At 47.7% G+C, this 20,300-nt stretch overlaps 1 protein-coding gene and 1 long non-coding RNA gene across 2 annotated transcripts; one reads left to right on the top strand and one right to left on the bottom strand.

Annotated features, from left to right (window-relative positions):
• Positions 1 to 9,031: 9,031 nt before the first annotated feature.
• On the bottom strand, positions 9,032 to 15,121 carry LOC136016113 (uncharacterized). Its single transcript, XR_010613501.1, has 3 exons — positions 14,344 to 15,121; positions 10,198 to 10,333; positions 9,032 to 9,392 (listed from the first exon to the last, which is right to left on the bottom strand). It is a non-coding gene; the product is annotated as an uncharacterized LOC136016113 (long non-coding RNA).
• Positions 14,200 to 15,855, top strand: CDKN1C (cyclin dependent kinase inhibitor 1C). Its single transcript, XM_065682794.1, has 3 exons — positions 14,200 to 14,803; positions 14,898 to 15,024; positions 15,143 to 15,855. Exons 1-2 carry the CDS (start codon positions 14,329 to 14,331, stop codon positions 15,017 to 15,019), a joined length of 597 nt encoding a protein of 198 aa, XP_065538866.1. The 5' UTR covers positions 14,200 to 14,328; the 3' UTR covers positions 15,020 to 15,024; positions 15,143 to 15,855.
• Positions 15,856 to 20,300: the final 4,445 nt, after the last annotated feature.

The raw sequence follows: 20,300 nt of genomic DNA, 5'->3' as shown, positions 1-20,300 counted from the left end.
GTTAGAGAGAAACTGTGTGGCTGACTTGCCAACAGGGCTTAAACCACGACACTGCCCAAGAAGCAGCAATGATAACCCTTCCCTTCCTTGCAAGAGGGCCCCACGGCCCCTCCACCATAACCAGTAAGGTGTGTAGATACTCAACGAGAGACATGTAAAGCCTTTATGGATACACAGCCCTTAGGGAGCTATCGTTCTGGTAATGTTTCTTAAGATCTACAATACAAGAGAGGAAACGGAAGAACTATCTCAAAGCAATTCCCCAACAGTGGGAATGATGAATTGCCACAATGAGGGAAACGGCTTAACACCAGCCATGGTTGGTGGGAGCCATCAAATCCACAGGATCTAGCCCTAATGCTTCTCTTCCCTTGACCCTGACACTGAGGGAAACAGCCTCATTTGTAGTCTGGTGAAAGATTTATACAGTTAAGCAAATAAGAGCATAGACGGCCTGGTAATACCAAAATTATTTCCCATATTTGTTGACTGATTTATTCCTTTGTCTAATTGTGAAAGCAGCTCACTAATGAATGGAAAAAGACTCCACATGGCCAGCAAGAAAGAGCCATGTTTAGTTTACAAAATAGCACAGTCTTTGGGGGATTTTCATAAAAAACAGCAGAGACAGTCCAAATCGGCAATGAAATCAGATTCCTGGTGGCTGCTGAACTCTTGGCTTTTTCTATGCATGTATTAAATTACAAAAAGCAATTATTTATAATTTGTTTTTATAAAAATGCTGGTGCGCTTATTCTGCCTGGCAAATTACTTTGTGAAATGGAAAAGGCTATTGTTCATTCTTTTGGTAAAGTCTTTGTTACTTAGCATATTAAACTGAAAATGACATTTTATCTGAAATATGGCTGGTTGTTATTAACTTTTTAAATGGTAAAGTCCCAAAGCTCCAGCTAATATCTAGGCCCCTTTTCATGCTCTGCAAACAAAAAAGAGGTTGAGACTCAGATGAGGGAAAAGAATTAGATCCTCTTTGTCTTGCAGATGGGACCCTAACAGAGGGGTTTAATGACCTCCCTGAAATCACAGAGGAAGTCTGTGGAGGAGGCTGGAGTCAGACTCTATCATCCCTTGGATGCCAGTCCCATTGTTTAACCACAGGGCAGTTTCTCCTCTCTAATATTCTGGAAAAATTAAACCAAAAGAGAACATTTCTGAATGCTGGAATTTGACAACAAAATATGCAGATGGGGCAGAGACTGTGTCAATTGTAAAAGAGTTTTGGAAAAAACCTGTGGCCCGAATTCAGGAGACTTACACCAAGAATAACATGCCCAAATACGAAGAGAAAACTTAGTTCTTTGTGCCCATCCAGTCTCATTGGCTCCAGCAGGATCTTGTCAGGGAAGGAGCCTCTTGTGCCTGCTCACACTGAGTGGTACTTTGCTTAGGATGACTTCAGCTCAGCCAGAGGACACACCTCTAGAGTCATAGCCCAGATGCTGCTATGGCTGTGGCCTACCTCTACCCCAAAATCTCTCCTAAGCAAACAGAAGCCCCTCATGTTTCAATGAGCAGCTGCCATGCAATGGAGAAGGGCTGCTGGGCTGGCCCTGACCTTCTCCTTCAAGCCAAGACATCAAATGACACCAGGCTCTACTGGTCCACTATGCTAGGACATTAAAGAATCGGCAAGAAAAAAAAAATGTCTCTTCCCTTAGTGAAAGCCCAGGTCTGCCATGTAAACTCTCTCCTGGGCAACGGATGATCTCCCCCAAACTCGCCATTCTTCCTAATCCTCAAGCCACACTTGTTGTAAGCAAGCATGATACAGCCATATATGTAGGAAACTGATTAAAGGAGTGGTTATATCATTGGCCTCTGGGCAGGGACCATGCAAAACTGCACAGGCTAATAAGCAATGGTGACAGCCCAAAAGCAATGGATACTTCTGCCGCCTCTGTGGTTGTGTCTTCAGCTTACTGGCATGTTGGCGTGACTGAACTCCATACGACGCACTGTTGGATAATGGATGAAGCCATGGTCTCCAAGATACACACAGTGCACTGGAAGTCCAAGGTTTATAGCCAAAGAATATGTTAGATGTGACAAAACCGGATACACACACACAAATAAAGCCTCATACTTAGCCTGCAATATGCAGTATTTCATTCAGCTGGTATTATACAGCCACCTTCTGGAATCACAGCAATGTCTGGAATGTAAAAGCTGTTTATCATTTAAATAACATTTAAGCCATTATAATTTATATGAGAATTGTAACTGCTGGGGCTGTATGGAGCTTCTTGTTGTGGTTTGCCATAGGAATGCTGCAGATTTCCTCTGCACACATTACGTTCTGCACACAATGAGAGCCCCAGACATTTTCAGCCAGTCTTGAGCCTCCTGCATTTACCAAAACATTTTCCTGTGTCACAAACAAACAATTGCCTGATTTGTAACTCTCAAGTGTTCAAGAGACCACAACAACACGATGTTACAAGAATCTCTGTTGTTTAGCCTTCCAGCAAAGCTATACACAGCACAAACAAAATATGGATGTTAATTCAGTGTTTCTGCTAATGTATATTTCTGCATAAGGCCATTAGAGAAGGGCGAAGCATGCATTAGGAAATCCCTGCACATCCCAGATACGGCCTCCCCACAAAGAGGAGGGTCTGTGTTACAACCTCAGACAAAATCTTACCTGCTCAGGGCCAGGGGGCACATGCCCCCTCCCAGCCTTGCTCCACTTGGCTGGCCAGTTTCTCCACATGGACTTGGGACCTGCGTGGAGCCCAAAAGGGATGTGGAGGAAAGGAGACAGTTGCCACTGTGCCCAGTTGGCTCCACCCACTACTTGGGTAAGGGACAACCCTATATTGCAGATATTCGCTTCCTGTGGATGGCAGAGGTGGGATGAAGGTATCCATAGTCACACAGGGCTGCGTTTATCAGCAGCTCAGAAGTGGCGAAATGCACAGATATGGCTAGACCCCTCTTTATGTATCTGGAACTCTAAATGCCTTCCGAAGCCTCACACCAGGTCTTTACTTTTCTCCCTCTAAGCAAACACCTAATTTCAGCTGAAGGCTTGACTGTGACATGTAAAGCCAGAGCAAAGCCCCAAAATTTGCACTGTTAGAAGTTGGAGCAGAGCACACACCGCTGCCTGTAATCCAACTCACCCAGGAAAAGCAAAGTTTTTAACGCTCTAGAAGACACCAGCCTGTAGAGGTATCAAATCTGCCAGCCAGGTCTGCATCCCCTGCATCAGCAATAAAAGCTGTAGCCAGGTCTACCTGGGGAGGACAATCAGAGTCTTGATTTTAGTTAGGAATACAAGAAGGAACAAAGAAAAATCCAAGACTGATGGTTTTTTGTTCAAACCACCAGAAGGCTTTGGAGACCTTTCAATGCTTTATCCTAACCTTCGAATCTGCCCTCCACTTGAATTCACCTGAAACAGAAAGAAATCAAACCTCCTTTGCTGGAGATGGAATTTCCTTAGGGGATCCTTAGCACTGAGGCTGCAAGGGGAGCCTACTAATGGCTCTCAAGCAGGATATCAGGAATCTTCACAGCAGTTCAGGGACAGTTTTCAAGGTAATTAAACTGAATACAGCTCTAGCATAGACGAATAGCCAAGAGATGGACAACCAGAAATATTCCTAAGAGCAAATTACTAACAGCTACTTTTTTTTTTTTATATTTTAAAATAATGTTTAAAGCTTGTCCCCACAATGATCACAGAATCGCAATTCCATTACTCTTTGTCACTGAGCAAAGATATTAGCACTTGCACGGACTTGCCACCAGAAAAGGAGAGAGACCCCCTTCTGAAAGAAGTAGCAAAACGATTTATGCCCTGGAAAGAGCACAGAAAGGGAATTAGTGCTTCCAAACATGCCAAAGAACAAGTATTTGCCAGCCCCAGCCAGAAGTAGCTGCTGCTCATGGGAGAGCTGAATGATGAATAGAATTTTTCTGTTGCAATATTTATTTTTGAGGCTTTTTTCTTTGATATTTCTGTCTAATTCTAACCCATTCCTAAGGCCAAATGCAAGGCTGGCATAAACCAGCAATGCCTGCATAGTTTTGGGCTGGACTTGTCACTGTTAGTCTTTGGCACTTCTTAATCCTTTCACACTCTAGAGAGGGTAGAAATAAACAAAGAAGAGCTCATTTTGAGCACTACTACCCAGTTCACATGTTCCATTTCTGGAACACACAACTCCATACATCAAAATCTTCATGCACTAAAGCCAGGATCCATCACCTGGCTTTTCAAGAAATCCTGCAAATTTTCAGTCCAAACAGTTGAGAACCAGCCCTGCCAAAGCAACAATGGGACTTGAGCACTTTGCAAATACTCAGGATACTTGAAACAAGGAAAAAATACTGCTCAAAAAAGGGAGTCTATCCCAGCTAATTTTCCTAATACCCCACCAGACAGCAATATGATTACTTCTATAAAGGTGCCCCAAGACAGGCACTGGCTTCCTACAGTAGCTGGATCCTCGAGATTCCTATTAAAACTGACACCAATCTACTCAGCAGCCAGGTCCAGGTCCAGGTCCAGGTCCAGGTCCAGGTCCAGGTCCAGGTCCAGGTCCAGGTCCAGGTCCAGGTCCAGGTCCAGGTCCAGGTCCAGGTCCAGGTCCAGGTCCAACCCCCCCTTGCTACCTTCAAGCTGAAGCCCAGCACAGCCTGGGGCATGGTGGGTTATATTTGTCCTGAGCCTCAGCAATTAAAATTTGCCAAATTCAGCTGGGTCTGCACAGGTGACACGACAACCACCTTCAGTTTCACTGGAGGCATCCTTGGAAACTGTGGGACTGCAGAGGGACTGAGGACCTTGTTGGCCAATGGAAAAACGGTTGTGGTGCATGAAAAGGAAAGGTTCTAGATTAAATTTGTAGGCTGTCACTTAAAGAAAAAAAAAGGCATTCTCCCATCTACAAAGCGAGTGCATTTGATCTAGAGAACAATGAGACTCCATAAACATAGCATTTCCAGATACACTTTTTTCCTTCCAGAGCAAACTCACTACTACTTGGCCACTGTCAGCTTAAATGATTTCACCTGGTTTATATTTTTCCTTTGAATATTAATGATGACCAGCTGACTCATTTTTACTTTGAGAAGAGCTGCAAGATTTGGATTAGTTGGCTCGAGGCTGAAACCCTGACCCCAATTCACTGGGAATTTTGCCTCCGATTTCCATGCTGCCAGGATTTAATCTCCAGGTCTTTCATCCAGCTCCTCTTGTGCTTTTACTGTGAAGAAAGCATTTGTTTCAGACTCCTTTGGTCACAACTATGTTTGAGAATGTGGCTCATGATTCACACTAAAAGACTTTGTACTATGTCATTTTGAAATGCCTTTGTGTGTGACTACATGCTTGCCAGGGGACAGCGAGATACCTGCTATCCTGCACAGCCTCAGGGTTTGGCTTTAATTGCACTTTTATAAAATTAGAGGTTAACCAAGAGTCAGGTACAAGTGCCTTTATTTGTACTCAATCCTCTTCTCACTCAGTCCAAAACTCAACCTACTTGAAACTGAAGCTTGCTGCCATACAAACTTATTTTAGCAATAGCACCTACAAGAAGTGGCAGAGCAGTGGCTAAGGGTAACTTCTAAGGCTACAGAATGACCTGATTGATTTTCAACCTGGCCACAGCACAGGAAAAAATGTAGCTTTCACCTGGCCTCCACCATCTACCAAAGGACATTACAACCACATGAAATTTATTTAGCAACATTCCTGACCGTGGCCCAAGGTAGCAAGTTCAGCTTCAATCCAAAACTTGAGAACTGGCTCATTAAGAAATAGCTATGTCAGTGGATATAATGCAAACCATTAAAAAAACCTTTAAGCCAGTGTTACCTATGGTCTTCCACCTTCTTTGCTCAGTTAGGGGATAATGGCATTTGGTTTCTCTTTGGATCTGAGGGATGCTAAACACTAGTGGGATTTGTGCCAATTGCTGTTGCAGAAAACACATACAAATGCTTAAATGCTACCCCATACAAAACATAGGCTGAGCTCCCAGCAATGAGTCACAGCACTAATTGTTCTACATGACATAAACGTGTTTATAGTGTGCTGCTGGATCCAGGTACAGTTAACTTCCCACTCTGTAGGAATACATACTGCATTGTGGGCAGGGCAGTTTTAATATAGTTAAACTACTGTAAAATGAATGTGATGGACACCTAAGGAGCTCACTGAACCTCTCCCTTTGTATGTTCACTACTGGCTGGGTTATGTTTGGTCCACATTCAAAGTTCACAGCAAAATTAATGCTATGAATTTAGCAGGGAGATTATAAAATGATTGCTTTTCAAGACAGAGCAAATAAAATTTTAGTGCTGTGTCTTCAGAAAGTTACTATGCTAAAAGCAAATTTAAAGCTGTAGGCAAGAAGATAAATTAATTAAAGAATACAAACAACAAGCCAGGGGGTGATGAGAGGGGAGAAATTATCTCATCATGCTGCGTCATCGCATGATATCTGAACACCCCATCACAAGGAAAGGAGGGAGCAAGCCCTGCGGGAGGCAAATAAGACAAGACAATCCAACTTGGGGAGCGAGAGAAGGAGCAGCCAGATCCCACGGCACCATATTACTTTGCTACCTGCTTCTAGGGAGGGAACCAGCCACAGAGGAGACAGAGCTTCTGGGGCTCCCCAGGGCATGCCAGTCCTGCATGAAAACAAGTATGTATCTTGAGGTCTGAATCCCCTGCAACTGCATCTCCTTCTCTTGGATTTCCAGAGTTTGAGCTACCATTGAGCTAAGCCACTATCCATCGTATCTGAGAAGTTAAGGCAGACAGGTGAAGGTCCTCGTGACTGGAAAAGGGGAAACAAAATGCCTATTTTTTAAAAGCACAAAAAAGAAGATACAGGCCAGTGAGTCTCACCTCTGTGCCTGGCAAGATCATGGAGCAGTTCATCCTGGAAACTATGCTAAGGCATATGGAAAACAGAGAGGTGATTGGTGGCAGCCTACATAGCTTCACTGAGGGCAGATTGTGCCTGACAAATTTGATGGTCTTCTACAAAGAGGTTACAACACTGATGGATAAGGGAAGAGTGACTGATGTTATCTACTTGGACTTGTGCAAAAGATTTGATATTGTCCTGAACAACATCTGTCTCTAAAAGGGGGAGACATGGATTTGATGGATGGACCACTCGCTTGATAAGAAATTGGCAGGGTAGTCAAACTCAGAGTTGCAGTCAACATCTCTATGTCTAGGTGGAGACCAGTAATGAGTGTTGTCCCCCAGGGGACCAGTACTATTTAACATCTTTGTCAGGGATTTGGACAGTGGGACTGAGTACAACCTCAGCACGTTTACAGATGATACCACGCTGAGCAGTGTGGTTGACACGCTGGAAAGAAGGGATGCCATCGAGAGGGACAGGCTTGAGAGGTGGGCCTGTGTGAACCTCATGAAGCTCAACAAGGCCAAGTGCAATTTCCCACACTTGGGTTGGAGCAGTCCCAAATGTGAACACAGGCTGAGTAATGAGTGGATTTGGGGGTACTGGTGGATCAAAAACTGAATATGACCTGGCAATATAAACTTGCAGCCCAGAAAACTGACCGTATCCTGGGCTACATCAAAAAGAGCATGGCCAGCAGGTCGAGTGAGGTGATTCTCTCCCTCTACTTTGCTCTTTTGAGACCTCACCTGGAGTTCAGGCTCAGTTGAGACCCCACTGTGTTCAGCTCTAGGGCTCCCAACAAAAGAAAGACATGGACCTGTTAAGAGTCCAGAGGAGAGCCATAATGATGATCATAGGGCTGGATCACCTCTTCTATAAAGACAGGCTGAGACAGTTGGGGTTGTTGAGCCTGAAGAAGAAAAGGCTCCAGGGAGACCTTAGAACAGCTTTCCAGTACCTAAAGGTACTGGATAGAAAGATGGGGAAGGACTGTTCATCAGGGAGTGTAGTGATAGGAAGAGTGCTAAGTTTTAAACTGAAAGATTTACATTAGATAGTAGGATGAAATTCTTTGGTGTGAGGGTGGTGAGATACTGGGACAGGTTGCCCAGAGAAGTTGTGGATAGCCCATCCCTGGAAGTGTTCAAGGCCAGGCTGGACTTGGCTGGGCTTTGAGCAACCTGGTCTAGTGGAAGGTGTCCCTGCCCATGGCAGGAGGCGTGGAACAACATGATCTCTTAGGTCCCTTGCAGCCCAAACCATTCTACGATTCTGTGACTGCCAAGATCCCACTCAACAGAATTTTCACAGAATAAATTGAATGCATTATCCTATTCATAAAGCTTGTCAAAGAATCATATGGACAGCAAAGGGCTGTCTGCAGGCTGGTGGCATGGAGAGCAGTGTCCTCTAGCAAACCTTACCCAGAGGTCTTTTGGCAAGTTTTGGGAAAGTGGGAGCATGTTGTTAGGTACATCTCAGCCAAGAGCTCCTGTGATGCCATCCCAGGGAGCTGGATCACGGGAGAATACACCAACAAGTCCCGGGGCTCCGAGATGCGGGAGGACAACCGGCCGCGGTGGGGAACGGGGAAGACGACACTCGCCCTGGGAACCCACCGTGAGAGGCCGCGCTCCCAGCGTCGAGCGGGAGGAGCGGGGCGAGCTTCCGTGACTGCCGGCGCAGCCGACATTAGAGGGCACCATTGCCCCGCACACCGGGGGCGGCCGGGGGCAGCGCCGCCACCGCCCGGGCCAGGGGCCAGGGGCCAGGGGCGTGCCCATTGTGTATTTAGTAGGTGTGAGCTGGGATCCATCCGAAGGTACTGCTGATGCACTTAGCGCTGCTCTTGGGCTTGGTTTTGGAAGAGGCACCTCCCCTCTGCAACAGCCCAGCTATGACAACCTCCTTCAGGACCCGTGCAAGACTATCAGCATTAAAAAACCCCTATTTACTTAAGAAATATGAAACCGAAAATAAGACCTGTGTAATGGCCTCTTTACCACCACCCCGTACAGAAAGCAGAAATAACCTATGAAAAGCTACTCCAAAACTAATATTACTACGGGTCAAAAGGAAAGGCAAGAGAAATGTCAAAACAAGAAAAATGCAAACTTGTCATTTAATACAAAGAGTGGCAACAATAGGTATGAGCATAGAGCATGACTTTCACAGAAACAATACTAACAGAAAAGCAGGGAATATAAATAAGTGGAGTAATTAACTGCTGCTCAAATATAACTACACAGTCAGTCAGCAAAAAAAGAGACACCCTCTATGGGTACCTACTGAGAGCTCAAAATGCTGTTTGGTACCCGCCATTCCCAGCCTGGTTTCCAAGCTAACAGCACAGTGTCGGTAAGGCTCCCTCCACTGCCGTTCATGGACAACATCTCACAAACGAGTCAGGCTTCCAGTCAGTCACGAGGGGCCAGATGGTGAGTGGACTTCATCTAGTAAAACAACATGCTGGAAAGAGCAAAAGAAGAGTGTGAAAAGAGAATGCGATCGCCCCGGGTGCACTGGCAGGTCCATCAATAGATTAGGATAAATTCATTGCTACCTTTGTGCTACCCTAATGATGCGCAGCAGCTGGGCTGCAAGGCTAGCTCTTCTTTTAACAACCAAAGACAGAAAGTATAATAATTTTTAAAAATAGGAAAATGAATGAAATAAAGCATTTTCCTGAGATGTTAGCTTTTGCATATTTTTTAGAACACATAAAAAACCAATTTCAATTGAATTTAAACTACCAGGGTTTTTTTCAGGGTTCTGTTCAGATCATCTTTTCCCATTTTAACCCCTGAGTTAGTGTGGCTTTGCCTAGCTATCACATCTCATAATTTGATTTTTTTTTTATGACCATGTCAGGAAACGGAAAATTCTGAAAATACACCGGCTGAATAATTCAAAGCATCACTTTGCTGGTGAAAAAAGCCTCAATGAGAGGTTTGGGCAGTCTGTGCTAACTTGAACTTTAATTGCGATCAATTTATTTAAGCAGGACTCCAAAGTACCAAGCAAAATTGCCACTAGTATAAATGCAAAACTGCAAATTGCTTGTGATCACATGCGTAGTAAAAGAGAAGTACAGTACATGGGAGATAAAGTACTGATGTTTATGGGTCTGTATCTCAGATAAAGCAATTATGGAATATAGCATGTTCTGAAATGAAGCAATCACATGCATTTGAAGAATCCTGAGTTAAACATTGTTGAGTGTATAAACAGTAATGGTGTATCAAAGGAAATGAGAAGGAAGCAAAGAACAAACCTTCAAGCTTCACGGGCCCAACAACAGGTTTGCTTGTCTGACAACATGCTGAGGACAATTCCTGCAGGAGATGTTCACCAGCAGACTCTCCAGAAGATGGAGGAGGGCTCCTCCATGGTGCCATGTCACAGAAACCCTGCAAGAACCAGCCCCATCAGAATGACAGTGCTAAGGCTCTCTCTTTTGTTACCTTCATGTGTTCTTATCAAACTTCCTTGGTTACTCCTTGTGCAGTTTACAGTGAAAAGACCTCTCTTCCACTGTCTGCCAAGCCATCAGGCTCAACACTGGCTCTGACGGTCAACCTGGACTGTTTTCAAACAGGAATAGTCAAATGCAATAAACCTCCTGCAATCACAATCCCTTTGCAGTGATGCAGAAGCCATAAAGTAGTGTTCTTTCCCTTCCCTCACCCTTTTGAAACAGAGCAGCCAGCAGAAATACACACTAGTTAAAGTCATTGTTTTTTCTGACATAAGCAGATATGACTTGGATATTATGAGCAAAAATGTTTCTTTCTTATGGGGCATTGTTCTAACCATAGTGGTAATTACTCTGCTCAGTATTCTGAAGCAGGAATTTCTAAAGAAGATAATGGGCTTGGTAATGGGAGTTCTTGGGTAAGATTTTGCGGCTTATGTTAGGCAAACTGCTGGTTTAGAGGATCATAACATACCCCTCTGGCCTTACAGTTCATGGATTCACTAAATTAAAAACATCTCCCTGTGCAGACAGTATTTCCTCCTCAAATGGGCTGGAGATGATCTGTCTCCACACAGAAGAAAGGCACAGACACTGCTAGAACTGGCGACTGTTAGCTGAAAGTCCCCAAGTCTATGACTACCAGCTTAAAACATGAGTGTATAATAGGACAAAAAAAGAATTCAAAGAGATGGGGAATACTGGCAGTGAGGAAGATGAAAAAAAGAGAACCTCAAACATGAGCTGCTTTAACTCCTAGGTGAGCTGGAAGGTGAAGCAGCCTTGAACACAAGGCAACCCCTGAAAATAACTTCCCTGTTCAAACCATAGCTCCTAGCATCCCTCAAGTACTGCGTAAATATTGGCTAACCTCTGAAAACGGTTTGGGAGGACCACGATGTGGATTCTGCAGAGGGCACGCCCACATCTTGCAAATAGCAGGGAAGTTTGCTCACTCGGCTTGCGGCGCAGCAACGTATAAAACCGAGGAGGCAGAAAACAGGAAAGGCGGTCGCTGGCCTCTCCCAGCACTGGGGGAGGATGGCAGCAGGTTCACAGGGACTCCTCACAAAGAGCCCCTGTCTGCGGAGACCCAACATTGCCATTTGGCTCGTGTCTTGAATAGAGGGCACTTTTTCAGCAGGTTTCTCGGGGAACTCAAGGCATTTTCTCTGCATAGCACATCTATTTCTAAAACCACCCCATCCTACATCCTGAGAGGTTCGTCTGATGGCTGCTGAGAAAAGTCCCAGCTGAACACTGTGCCATGCTCATGTTCCTCTCCCACCCCAGCTTGGCTCAGGACCCACTCCTTCTCTCTCTGGCCAAACCCTTATTAACTGATGCTCACCTCCTGCTTTTTAAGATGATGTGTTTTCAGTGATGAGGAACTATGAGGGCAGGCATGACCTGCTCCCTGAATGACACCCTTTGGACCAGGAGACCTGTTCATGGCTACCCTCAAGAGCCATTTTGGGAATATTTATCTAAACTTCCTGTGCTACCACTATTTGTGAAATGAGAGTAGTCTGTCTGTACCATCCGTCAGCAGTCTTCTGTCAGGCGTGACTCTACAGCTACCCAGGAAGCAAGCAGCATCTGCACCCTGAAGACATTTGCTGCATCTTCTCTTGACTGCAGAGCTACAGACCTTTCCAGCTGAACAGCCCACCTTCATCTGCAGATGTCAGAAAATGATTTCAGGATATCAAACCTGCCACACCATTTCACTGCTCATCAGTCTGAGCACAAAAAGACCCTTCCTGTGCAGTGAGCCAGTCTGCAACCCCCTCCCTGGCCAACCCCAGGTCCATGGGTTCAAAACCATAGGAGCTGCTGGTTTCTCCTGGCATGGACAATCTTTGGAAGTACCACTGAAAGTGCAGATGACCAGAGGGCTGTAGCACCTCTCCTATGACAACAGGCTTAGACAGCTGGGGTTGATGAGCCCGGGGAAGAAAAAGCTCCATCCAGGGAGACCTTAGAGCAGCTTCCAGTACTTAAAGGGGCCTATAAGAAAGCTGGAGAGGGACTTTTCAGGAGGAAAGTAGGGATAGGACAAGGAGCTTTAAACTGAAAAACCGTAGATTTAGACTAGACATTAGGATGAAGCTCTTTACCTGGAGGGGGGTGAAACACTGGCACAGCTTGTCCAGAGAAGCTGCGGATGCCCTCATCCCTGGTAGTGTTCAAGGCCAGGATGGACAGGGCTTTGAGCAACCTGGTCTAGCAGAAGGTGTCCCTGCCCATGGCAGGAAGGTTGGAATGAGATGATCTTTTAGATGCCTTCCAACCCAAACTACTCTGTGACTCTATGAAAATATCGTACATCGAAGCCTACAGCACCTCTCCTGGCTGCCCTGCACTCCTCACCAGTATTGCAAGGGCAGGAGCCAGTGCCCACAGCAGTGCTGGGGGGCTGCTCTGTCAGACATGGGTTGACTGTGGAAACAGCATGGAGGAAGATTACTTATTTTGGCCCAACTGGGGGATGAGAAAGGGCTTTCTATGAGTGCAAGGACCATTACCCCTCTTCTTGAAGCTGACACCTGCCTGCAGTCACCATTGACCTAAGCAGCCTAAAGCTGTGACCTCTCCAGCCCTGCAGTAAGCCGGCACCTGAGCAGGCTCTGCACAGTCAGCATCACCCTAGGGATTAAAATGAATTTCATTCACTCTAGGGAATGAAACCATCCATGTTGTCTTTGCTCAAGGGCTCAAATTTCCCAGCAGCAAGAGCTGTACATACACAGAGAGCCAGAGTGTCCCCAAATGTTCAAAGAGTGATACAGGTCCACCTTTTCCCTTTTTGTTTGCAGATGAAAAGCTCACTGTGGTAACAAGCCTCTGAAGTGCATGTCAAAATCACAGTGATGTTCTGGACCCAATTTTAGCACCGTGTCAACTATGCCATCCCCCACCCCCCCCTTTCAAACTCCTCCATCCCAAAACAACAAAAGGCAACAATTGCAGTGACCTGCAGAAAATGTAAAGCACAAGCCAGCTGATCCCTGGCAACACAATAGCAAGATTAGTTCATCTGTAGTGAACAAACACGTATTATGTGGGTTTTAAAGTTAGGAGAGGAAAATGCTGTGGTTTTATGTATTTCTATTCAGTAAGGCTGCAACTTATTACTTCCATGCAGCCGAGAAGCCCTGTTTTTAAAAATAGCCTTCAGCTTGTTTTGAGATCTGCAAACATCTCGCTTTGTTTTGCAGCAGTGTAATAAAAAACCCGAGCCAGAAACGATCCCGTTTTCCTCCACACGCATCACCTCCCCCGCCGCAAACCCCTGCGCCTCGCGGATGCTGAAAAACCTCCCGGCGACACCCCTCGGATAGAATAACAACAATAATAAAAATTGTAACAGACACAAGCACACACTGAAAGCTGCTGAAACGGCAGCGCGGAGGGGGAAACACCAGCCCCGAAAGAGGCCGGAGAGGAACCTCCGGCAGAGCCCAGGTCGCCAGCAGACAAAGGCAGCGGAGCCGGCGGCCGGCGGGGAGCGCCACGGCCGCCCCCCAGGGCCGGGCCAGCGCTGGGGAACGTCCCCCCGGTCCGCGGTGGGGCCGGGCTGGGCCGCGCCAATGCGGCCGGCTACGGCGCGGCGCTGCCCGCCGCAGCCAATGGAGGGCGCGAGCAGGAGGGCTGCCGCCGGGGGCCGGGGGGTGGCGGGGGGGGACCCGCCAATCGCGACGGGCCGATGGTCGGGAAATACTATTATGCTAATGGTTGTTTTGCTCACACTCGCGGGGAGCGGGGTTTAAAAGCCAGGCGGCCGGGGGTAGGGGTTCAGAAGCGAGAGGCAGGCCCGACAGGAGAGCAGGCGGGACGGGAGGCGAGGAGCGACGGGGGGGGCACCCACCCCGTCCCAGCCCACCGCGCACCATCCCACCCACCCAGCCCGCGTCCTCGCCAGCGGCGATGTCCAACGTGCACCTCTCCGCTGCCGCCGCCGCCCTGGAGCGCCTGTCCGTCCGGAGGGCCCTAGTCGGGCACGGCCGCAGCCCCGTCTGTAGGAGCCTCTTCGGGCCGGTGGACCACGAGGAGCTGGGCCGGGAGCTGCGGAGCCGCCTGCGGGAGATCGGGGAGGATGACCAGCGTCGCTGGGACTACAACTTCCACACCGACACACCGCTTCCAGGGCCCGGCCGCCTGCGCTGGGAGGAGGTGGAAGGCGGCGCTGTGCCCGCTTTCTACCGGGAGACGGTGCAGGTGGGGCGGTGCCGCGTCCCGCTCCTACGGGCGCCCCCCTCCCCGCCGCCGTCACCGCCGCCCCCCGCAGCCGCCGCCGCCGCCAGCAAGGGGCCCGGAGGGCGCCTGAGCCGGGAGAACCGAGCCGCGCCCCGCTGTCAAGGCATGCGGCTCTGCCGAAGGGGCCCGACGGCCCGCGTCACAGGTGCGTGGAGGCGCTGGGGGGGGTCTGGGGGCGGTGGGCGCCCAGCCGCAGCGGCTGACGGATCCCTCCCCCTGCCTCTCCGTCCCCCATCCAGATTTCTTCGCGAGAAGAAAAAGGCCGGCGGAGCCCAAGGCGGCGGCGGAGTGTCCCGCCGTCTGCCCGCAGCCCCCCGCCGCCGCCACGGCTGAGCAGGCTCCCCGCAAGCGGCTCCGGTGAGCCAGGTGAGGAGCGCCCCGGGGGTGGCCGGGCGTCGCTGTTTTATTGCCCTCTTCTTTTTTTTTTATCGTGTTTTTCTTTTCCCCTGATTATTTTTTCTCCCTTCTTCTTGTTCCTCCCCAGACTTTTGCACTACGGCACCCACGGGAGAGGCGCACCGCCCCCCGGAGGCGCGGGGGGCCGGGGCGGGTGGTGCGGTGAGCAGGGACCCCCCTGCGCCCGCCCCTCACCGGCAGTGGGACCGGGAGACGAAGCCGGAGCGCCTGCCCGCCGGCCGCGCCGGAGCAGTGTTAACGTACAACTGTGCAATGTATTACGTTTTGTATAGAAATGTTATTATGCCTAATGTGAGTACACTGGCCAGAAGTGTAAAGCTTTAAAAGTCATTTATATAAAATGCTTAATCTCTCCTGAGCTCTCAGTGCAAAAAAAAAAAAAAAAAAAAAAAAAGAAAAAAGAAAAAAAATGAAAAAAAAGCGAGTGTATATTTGTACAAAACTTTTTTTAAGAGTTATACTAACTTATATTTTCTATTTATGTCAGAAATGTGGATAACTTTGACATCCAATAGCCTTTCGTTTTTTTTTCCCTTTTGGTTAAGCCAAAGGGCACTATATTTGCTTTTGTTATTTACAAAATGTAAATTTATTTTTATAGTGGGAATATTTTTTTCTTTTTTTTTTTTTTTGCATTCACAAGATGTAGCTATGAATCAAAATACTTACTAGACTTGAAGACAAATCTGTTTCAGTGGTTCCTGAGCCGGTCTGTACCACTGCCATTGCAAATAATGCCACAACTTCAAAAATACTAAATAAAAGAACCCAGGAAACTCCTGCAAGGCTACTTGGTGTGTGCTGTGCCGGTGTCCTCGGGTGGAGAGGGAGGGAAAAGGGGGATGGGGAGGCAAGCCCAGCTCTATGCATTTGAGGTGGGGAAGAGGGGGGAGGAGTGGGGGGACGGCGTGTTCCACCTCGACGCCGTGCGGTGTGGAGCTGGTGTGCAAGTCCGAGGGGAACGGATTTGTTTTCCACCGTTCCCAGCCCTAAAAATAAGTGGTTTTGAGTACTGGTGAAGTTCGGCAGCACACGCCCTTCTTCACGCCCCAAATTCATCCTTTCATCAGCGTTTCCTGAGGTTTTATTTAATTGTTTGTTTCTTACCAAAGCTGGATCTGGTCCCTCCCTTGAGGACCTGTCTGCTGAGTGTGGCCAGCACCCCCGTAAGGGCTGTGGCTGCTGCTGCCTTTGCTTAGGGACTGCCTGTGGGGGTGACCCCAGCCGCCCAGTACCCTTGGTGGGGTCAGCACTGGATGGACACCCCTGCCTTGGGGGTGAGGGGGAGAATGTCCCTGGTGTCCTCCAGCCTTCAAACCCTGACCTGCAGCTCTAAGCTGTGGCTATCCAAGGAGACACTTCCTGGTACCTCTTGCCCAAGCTCAGCAATGATTTACAGGGCAAACACACAACAGTGCTGGGAAAGGCAGCAATTTCAGCTCCCATAAAAGATGGGTAGGAGGGAAAGAGGGAAACAACAAACAGACAAAATACCCAGCTTTTTGGCATTAATGCTTCGGGGTGGCAGTGCTGTCACAACCATGCACCCAAGGCAGTTTGTGGGTCACCCTGTCCCCTTGGTCCAGGAGCAGGTTAAAGCAATGAGATTTGCACACAGCCTCGTGCAGTCAGGGCACACGCCCCTCTCAGGGTCCCAAACCCTGTACTGTCCAAAGAGTGGGGAACAGACCAAGTCTGGTCCTTGGTGAAAATGGTGCAAGGATTGGGAAACTGGAGGGTACAGATGGGGAGCAGGGATGTGGGAGGGGGATGGGGGTCCTAGAGGCACGGGGAGCAGCTGGTCAGACTTGTCCTTTTCAGACCCCACTCTGAACTGTATCACCTCTTTGGAGTGTTGCACCACCATGCAGGACCCAGCAGGTGGGGAGGGACAAGGGCATCACTCCCCAGCCCTAGGAGCTCTGCAACGATGATCTTTCATGGAGAAGGGAGGGAGCCAGGAGAATAAGGCTCAGGGTTCATCCTCATCATCTTGCCCTGGACCCTGCAGCGCTCCTCTCTGCTCCCCTGTCAACGGCCACCAAACACTCCTGCCTGTAAAAGTAACATTGATTACCTCCAGCTCCATGATCGCTTAATCAGAACAGGATTATTTTACGTGCCTGCATCAGTGGCTGCTGTCTCAATACGATTCCCCCCCCCCCCCCCTTTGAAAAGAAAAATAGCTTTTCCCTTTCCTTATGAAAGCCAACAATACCCGGAGTGAGGCAGCTGGATCCTCCAGGATTTATGGGCTTTTCTCTCGCTTTCATGAAAGCAGGTGCCTTTGGGACCTCCATTGTCCCAGCCCCCAACTAATAATAGGACTTTCTGCAATGAAAGATCCCTGCTCCGAGCTCCCAAATACCTCAGCCAGAGGAGCCGCCGCCTGCCCCGAGGTGTGCCCAGCCAGCCCTGGAGGAGAGCCCTAACCCTGGGAAGAGTTTAGGCATGGGATTCTATTAAAGCAAATAATTCCAGCTCTTGGGCATCTCCCGAGAGGAGCCGGCAGGTTTCCATGCTGCTGTGGGGAGGGCCGTGTCCCGCTCACCCTGGGCTCCACTCTCCCAGAGGGCCCTGGGGTGCGGGAAGGTGTGCGGCCGCCTGTGCCCTGCCCCACCCAGCCCGGCCGGCCCTCCTCACCCCGGCACAAAGCACACTGCCCCTATTCTTTCGGCCTTTGTAGCCATATGGCAAATCCATGTAGACACAGCCAACATCCATTTATTCAGGCACATAATGTCCCGCAACAGGGAACAATTGGAACTTTGTTTGCTTCTATTATTGATGCGAATGGGCAACAGAGAGAGAGAGAGAGAGAGAAAAAAAATCATTTAACTATAAGAGATATCCAGCTAATTATGAACCATATGTGCCTATAGTTTCAAAGCAATCCACTGAAGTTCATTTTAAATCTAGACTACTTTATTAGTAAGGAAGACAGATGTCTCAACAGTACATGCATCAGAGGAAACCATGTAAAGAAGTTCTTGAAATATTTAACTAGGACTCATTCATTGTCAGAGGGGCTTTAAAGTGCTCTTTATCATGAGAATGCATAGGCAGAAGCAGAGGGAGGCTGCCGGTTGTTACCACTAACCCACTTACCCCTTAGCGGTAAATCCCGAATTCCACTTTAGATTTGAGGACAGGAATATTTTTGGAAAGGATTCAAAATATCAGAGATCCTGAAGGACTGAGCTTGCAGCTCATTACAGCTACAAAAAGTCAGGTCATTATTTGAGCCACCTTAATCCCAGGCTAAAGCCAGCCATGCAATTAGAGGAATAATCTACGCCAAATCACCACTGCTCCATCTCCTGAGCAGCAAGAGCTGTGAGTTTGGGGGATGGCTACTGCAGTTCCTCCCCTGCCCCGAGAGTGATAGAGACAGAAGCATTAACACCGCTGAACCTACAAAATTTCGTTTCAAACAAGCATCTTTCGAATCCTGCAGTGGGTTCCTAAAAGGAAAGGGCACTGCAGGAAGACTGGAAGGGAAGCTTGGTGGGAGGAAATCTTCCAGATTTTTCCTTTTTTTTCTTCACCCCCCCCCCCCCTTTTTTTTTTTAGGAAATGCAATTATCAGCAAACAATCTTGGCACAACGGTTAGCGCTATCTTTATGAGCGCGGCAACATCTACCAGTAATTAAGCCACTTCAGTTAGATGAATGCAACATATGGTTGACACTGGGAATCATTCTCCTTCCCAGCCTCAACTTTTCTTTCCAGGCCAAAACTTGTTCTGTTATAGCTTAAAATAAACAAAAAGCTGCTTTCCACTTCTTGAGCAAATATTTGTCGCTAATGAGCGGGAGGTGTAGGTAACAGGATGGGGAAAAAAACATCATTTTTAAAGAATAATTTCCTATGTTTGAGTACCGAAATAAAATACGTTCACTACATGCTCAATTCACCTGCAAAAAGTTGTGATTGCTTGGTAGGATGGCTACACCCGAAGATCCGTGTGAGGGATGCACGCAGGGAGACAGAAATTGAATTGACCATGTTTAAGCAGAGAAACAGATGTGAAGAGGAAGAATGCATCCATATACACAAACCCACACACATATACGCATGAAATAACTAATCAGGGAGTATAAAATAATTAATCAGAGAGCTAGGGTTTTTTTTTAGCCACTTTGTCATCTATTGCTATAGAATAAATGTTTTCCAATGCTTTCCCCTCCTCTAGCATGTAGCCTCTCAGAAATGTTCTTGAGAAACCTTTTTGGAACAAAGCAGGCCAAAACACTAACCAAAAGTCTTTTTGTAAGATGAAAGGGTAGGATTATATCTGTTATTCTGATTTACAGAGAAAGGAGGAGAACCAAGTATCTCCTCTTATGTCACACAGCATCTAGAGTGGTAAAGACGATGCAGTCTTTTCTGGTGTCAGCGGTGAAATTCTCAATGAAAAGAACTAGATGTTTTTGTTTGTTTGTTTGTTTAAATCAAGGGGAATTTTTAGCCCTATATCTCCAAGAAAGTTTTGCTTAGACTGATTCTGGGGGGAGAAGGGAGGAAGAAAGATGCTAAACCATTAGATAAGCTGCACAGAATGTAAAAACCCAGAAGGAGGCCCTGCTATGAGATAAGAGAAAAAAACACCTCAATTTTGTTTTTAAACATAGAACAGACTAAATTTTGGAACCACGTTCCCCAACCTGCACAGACAAGCCTCTGCTGCAGGAAGACCAATGAGCAGTGGTGGTTGTGCAGCCTCACATCTGTATCTGTGGTGTCACTGGGTTCCAATCTGTACAACGGAGACGGGGAGGCAGGGAAAGGGAACAGGAGGCAGGGACTGGGGGGCAGCACTACAAAATGCAGAGGATGGGGCTAACAGTGTACAGGTGGAACAGAAGCACATTTGAAGCTGGGGTACACTGGGAGAGGCTGGGCAGAGAGCTTCACACTGTGTGCAAGGAGAGGGACAGAAGGGAACAGACCATGACGTTTGTATTCTGCATTACATATTTATTTATATTCTGCACATTCCGTCAGAGGCTGCCTGGCCCCAACACACCTCTCCTGCCATCAAACACCCATGAAACTCATCTGGTAATGTCCCATCCCTCCCTCGACTCACCTATATATGGGTACTAATGATAATCTGTTATGTATTATCACTGTGTCCCAGGTCAATGTGGGATCCGAAATGCCCCAGCCTTAATGAGGAGTTACTAGGTTTCACATCACCCCAGGATTACTCACTCTCCCG

This window comes from Lathamus discolor, chromosome 6 (genome assembly GCF_037157495.1).
Source record: "Lathamus discolor isolate bLatDis1 chromosome 6, bLatDis1.hap1, whole genome shotgun sequence".
NCBI classification, from domain to species: Eukaryota; Metazoa; Chordata; class Aves; order Psittaciformes; family Psittacidae; genus Lathamus; species Lathamus discolor.
This window is presented reverse-complemented; position numbering and strand designations above follow the sequence as displayed.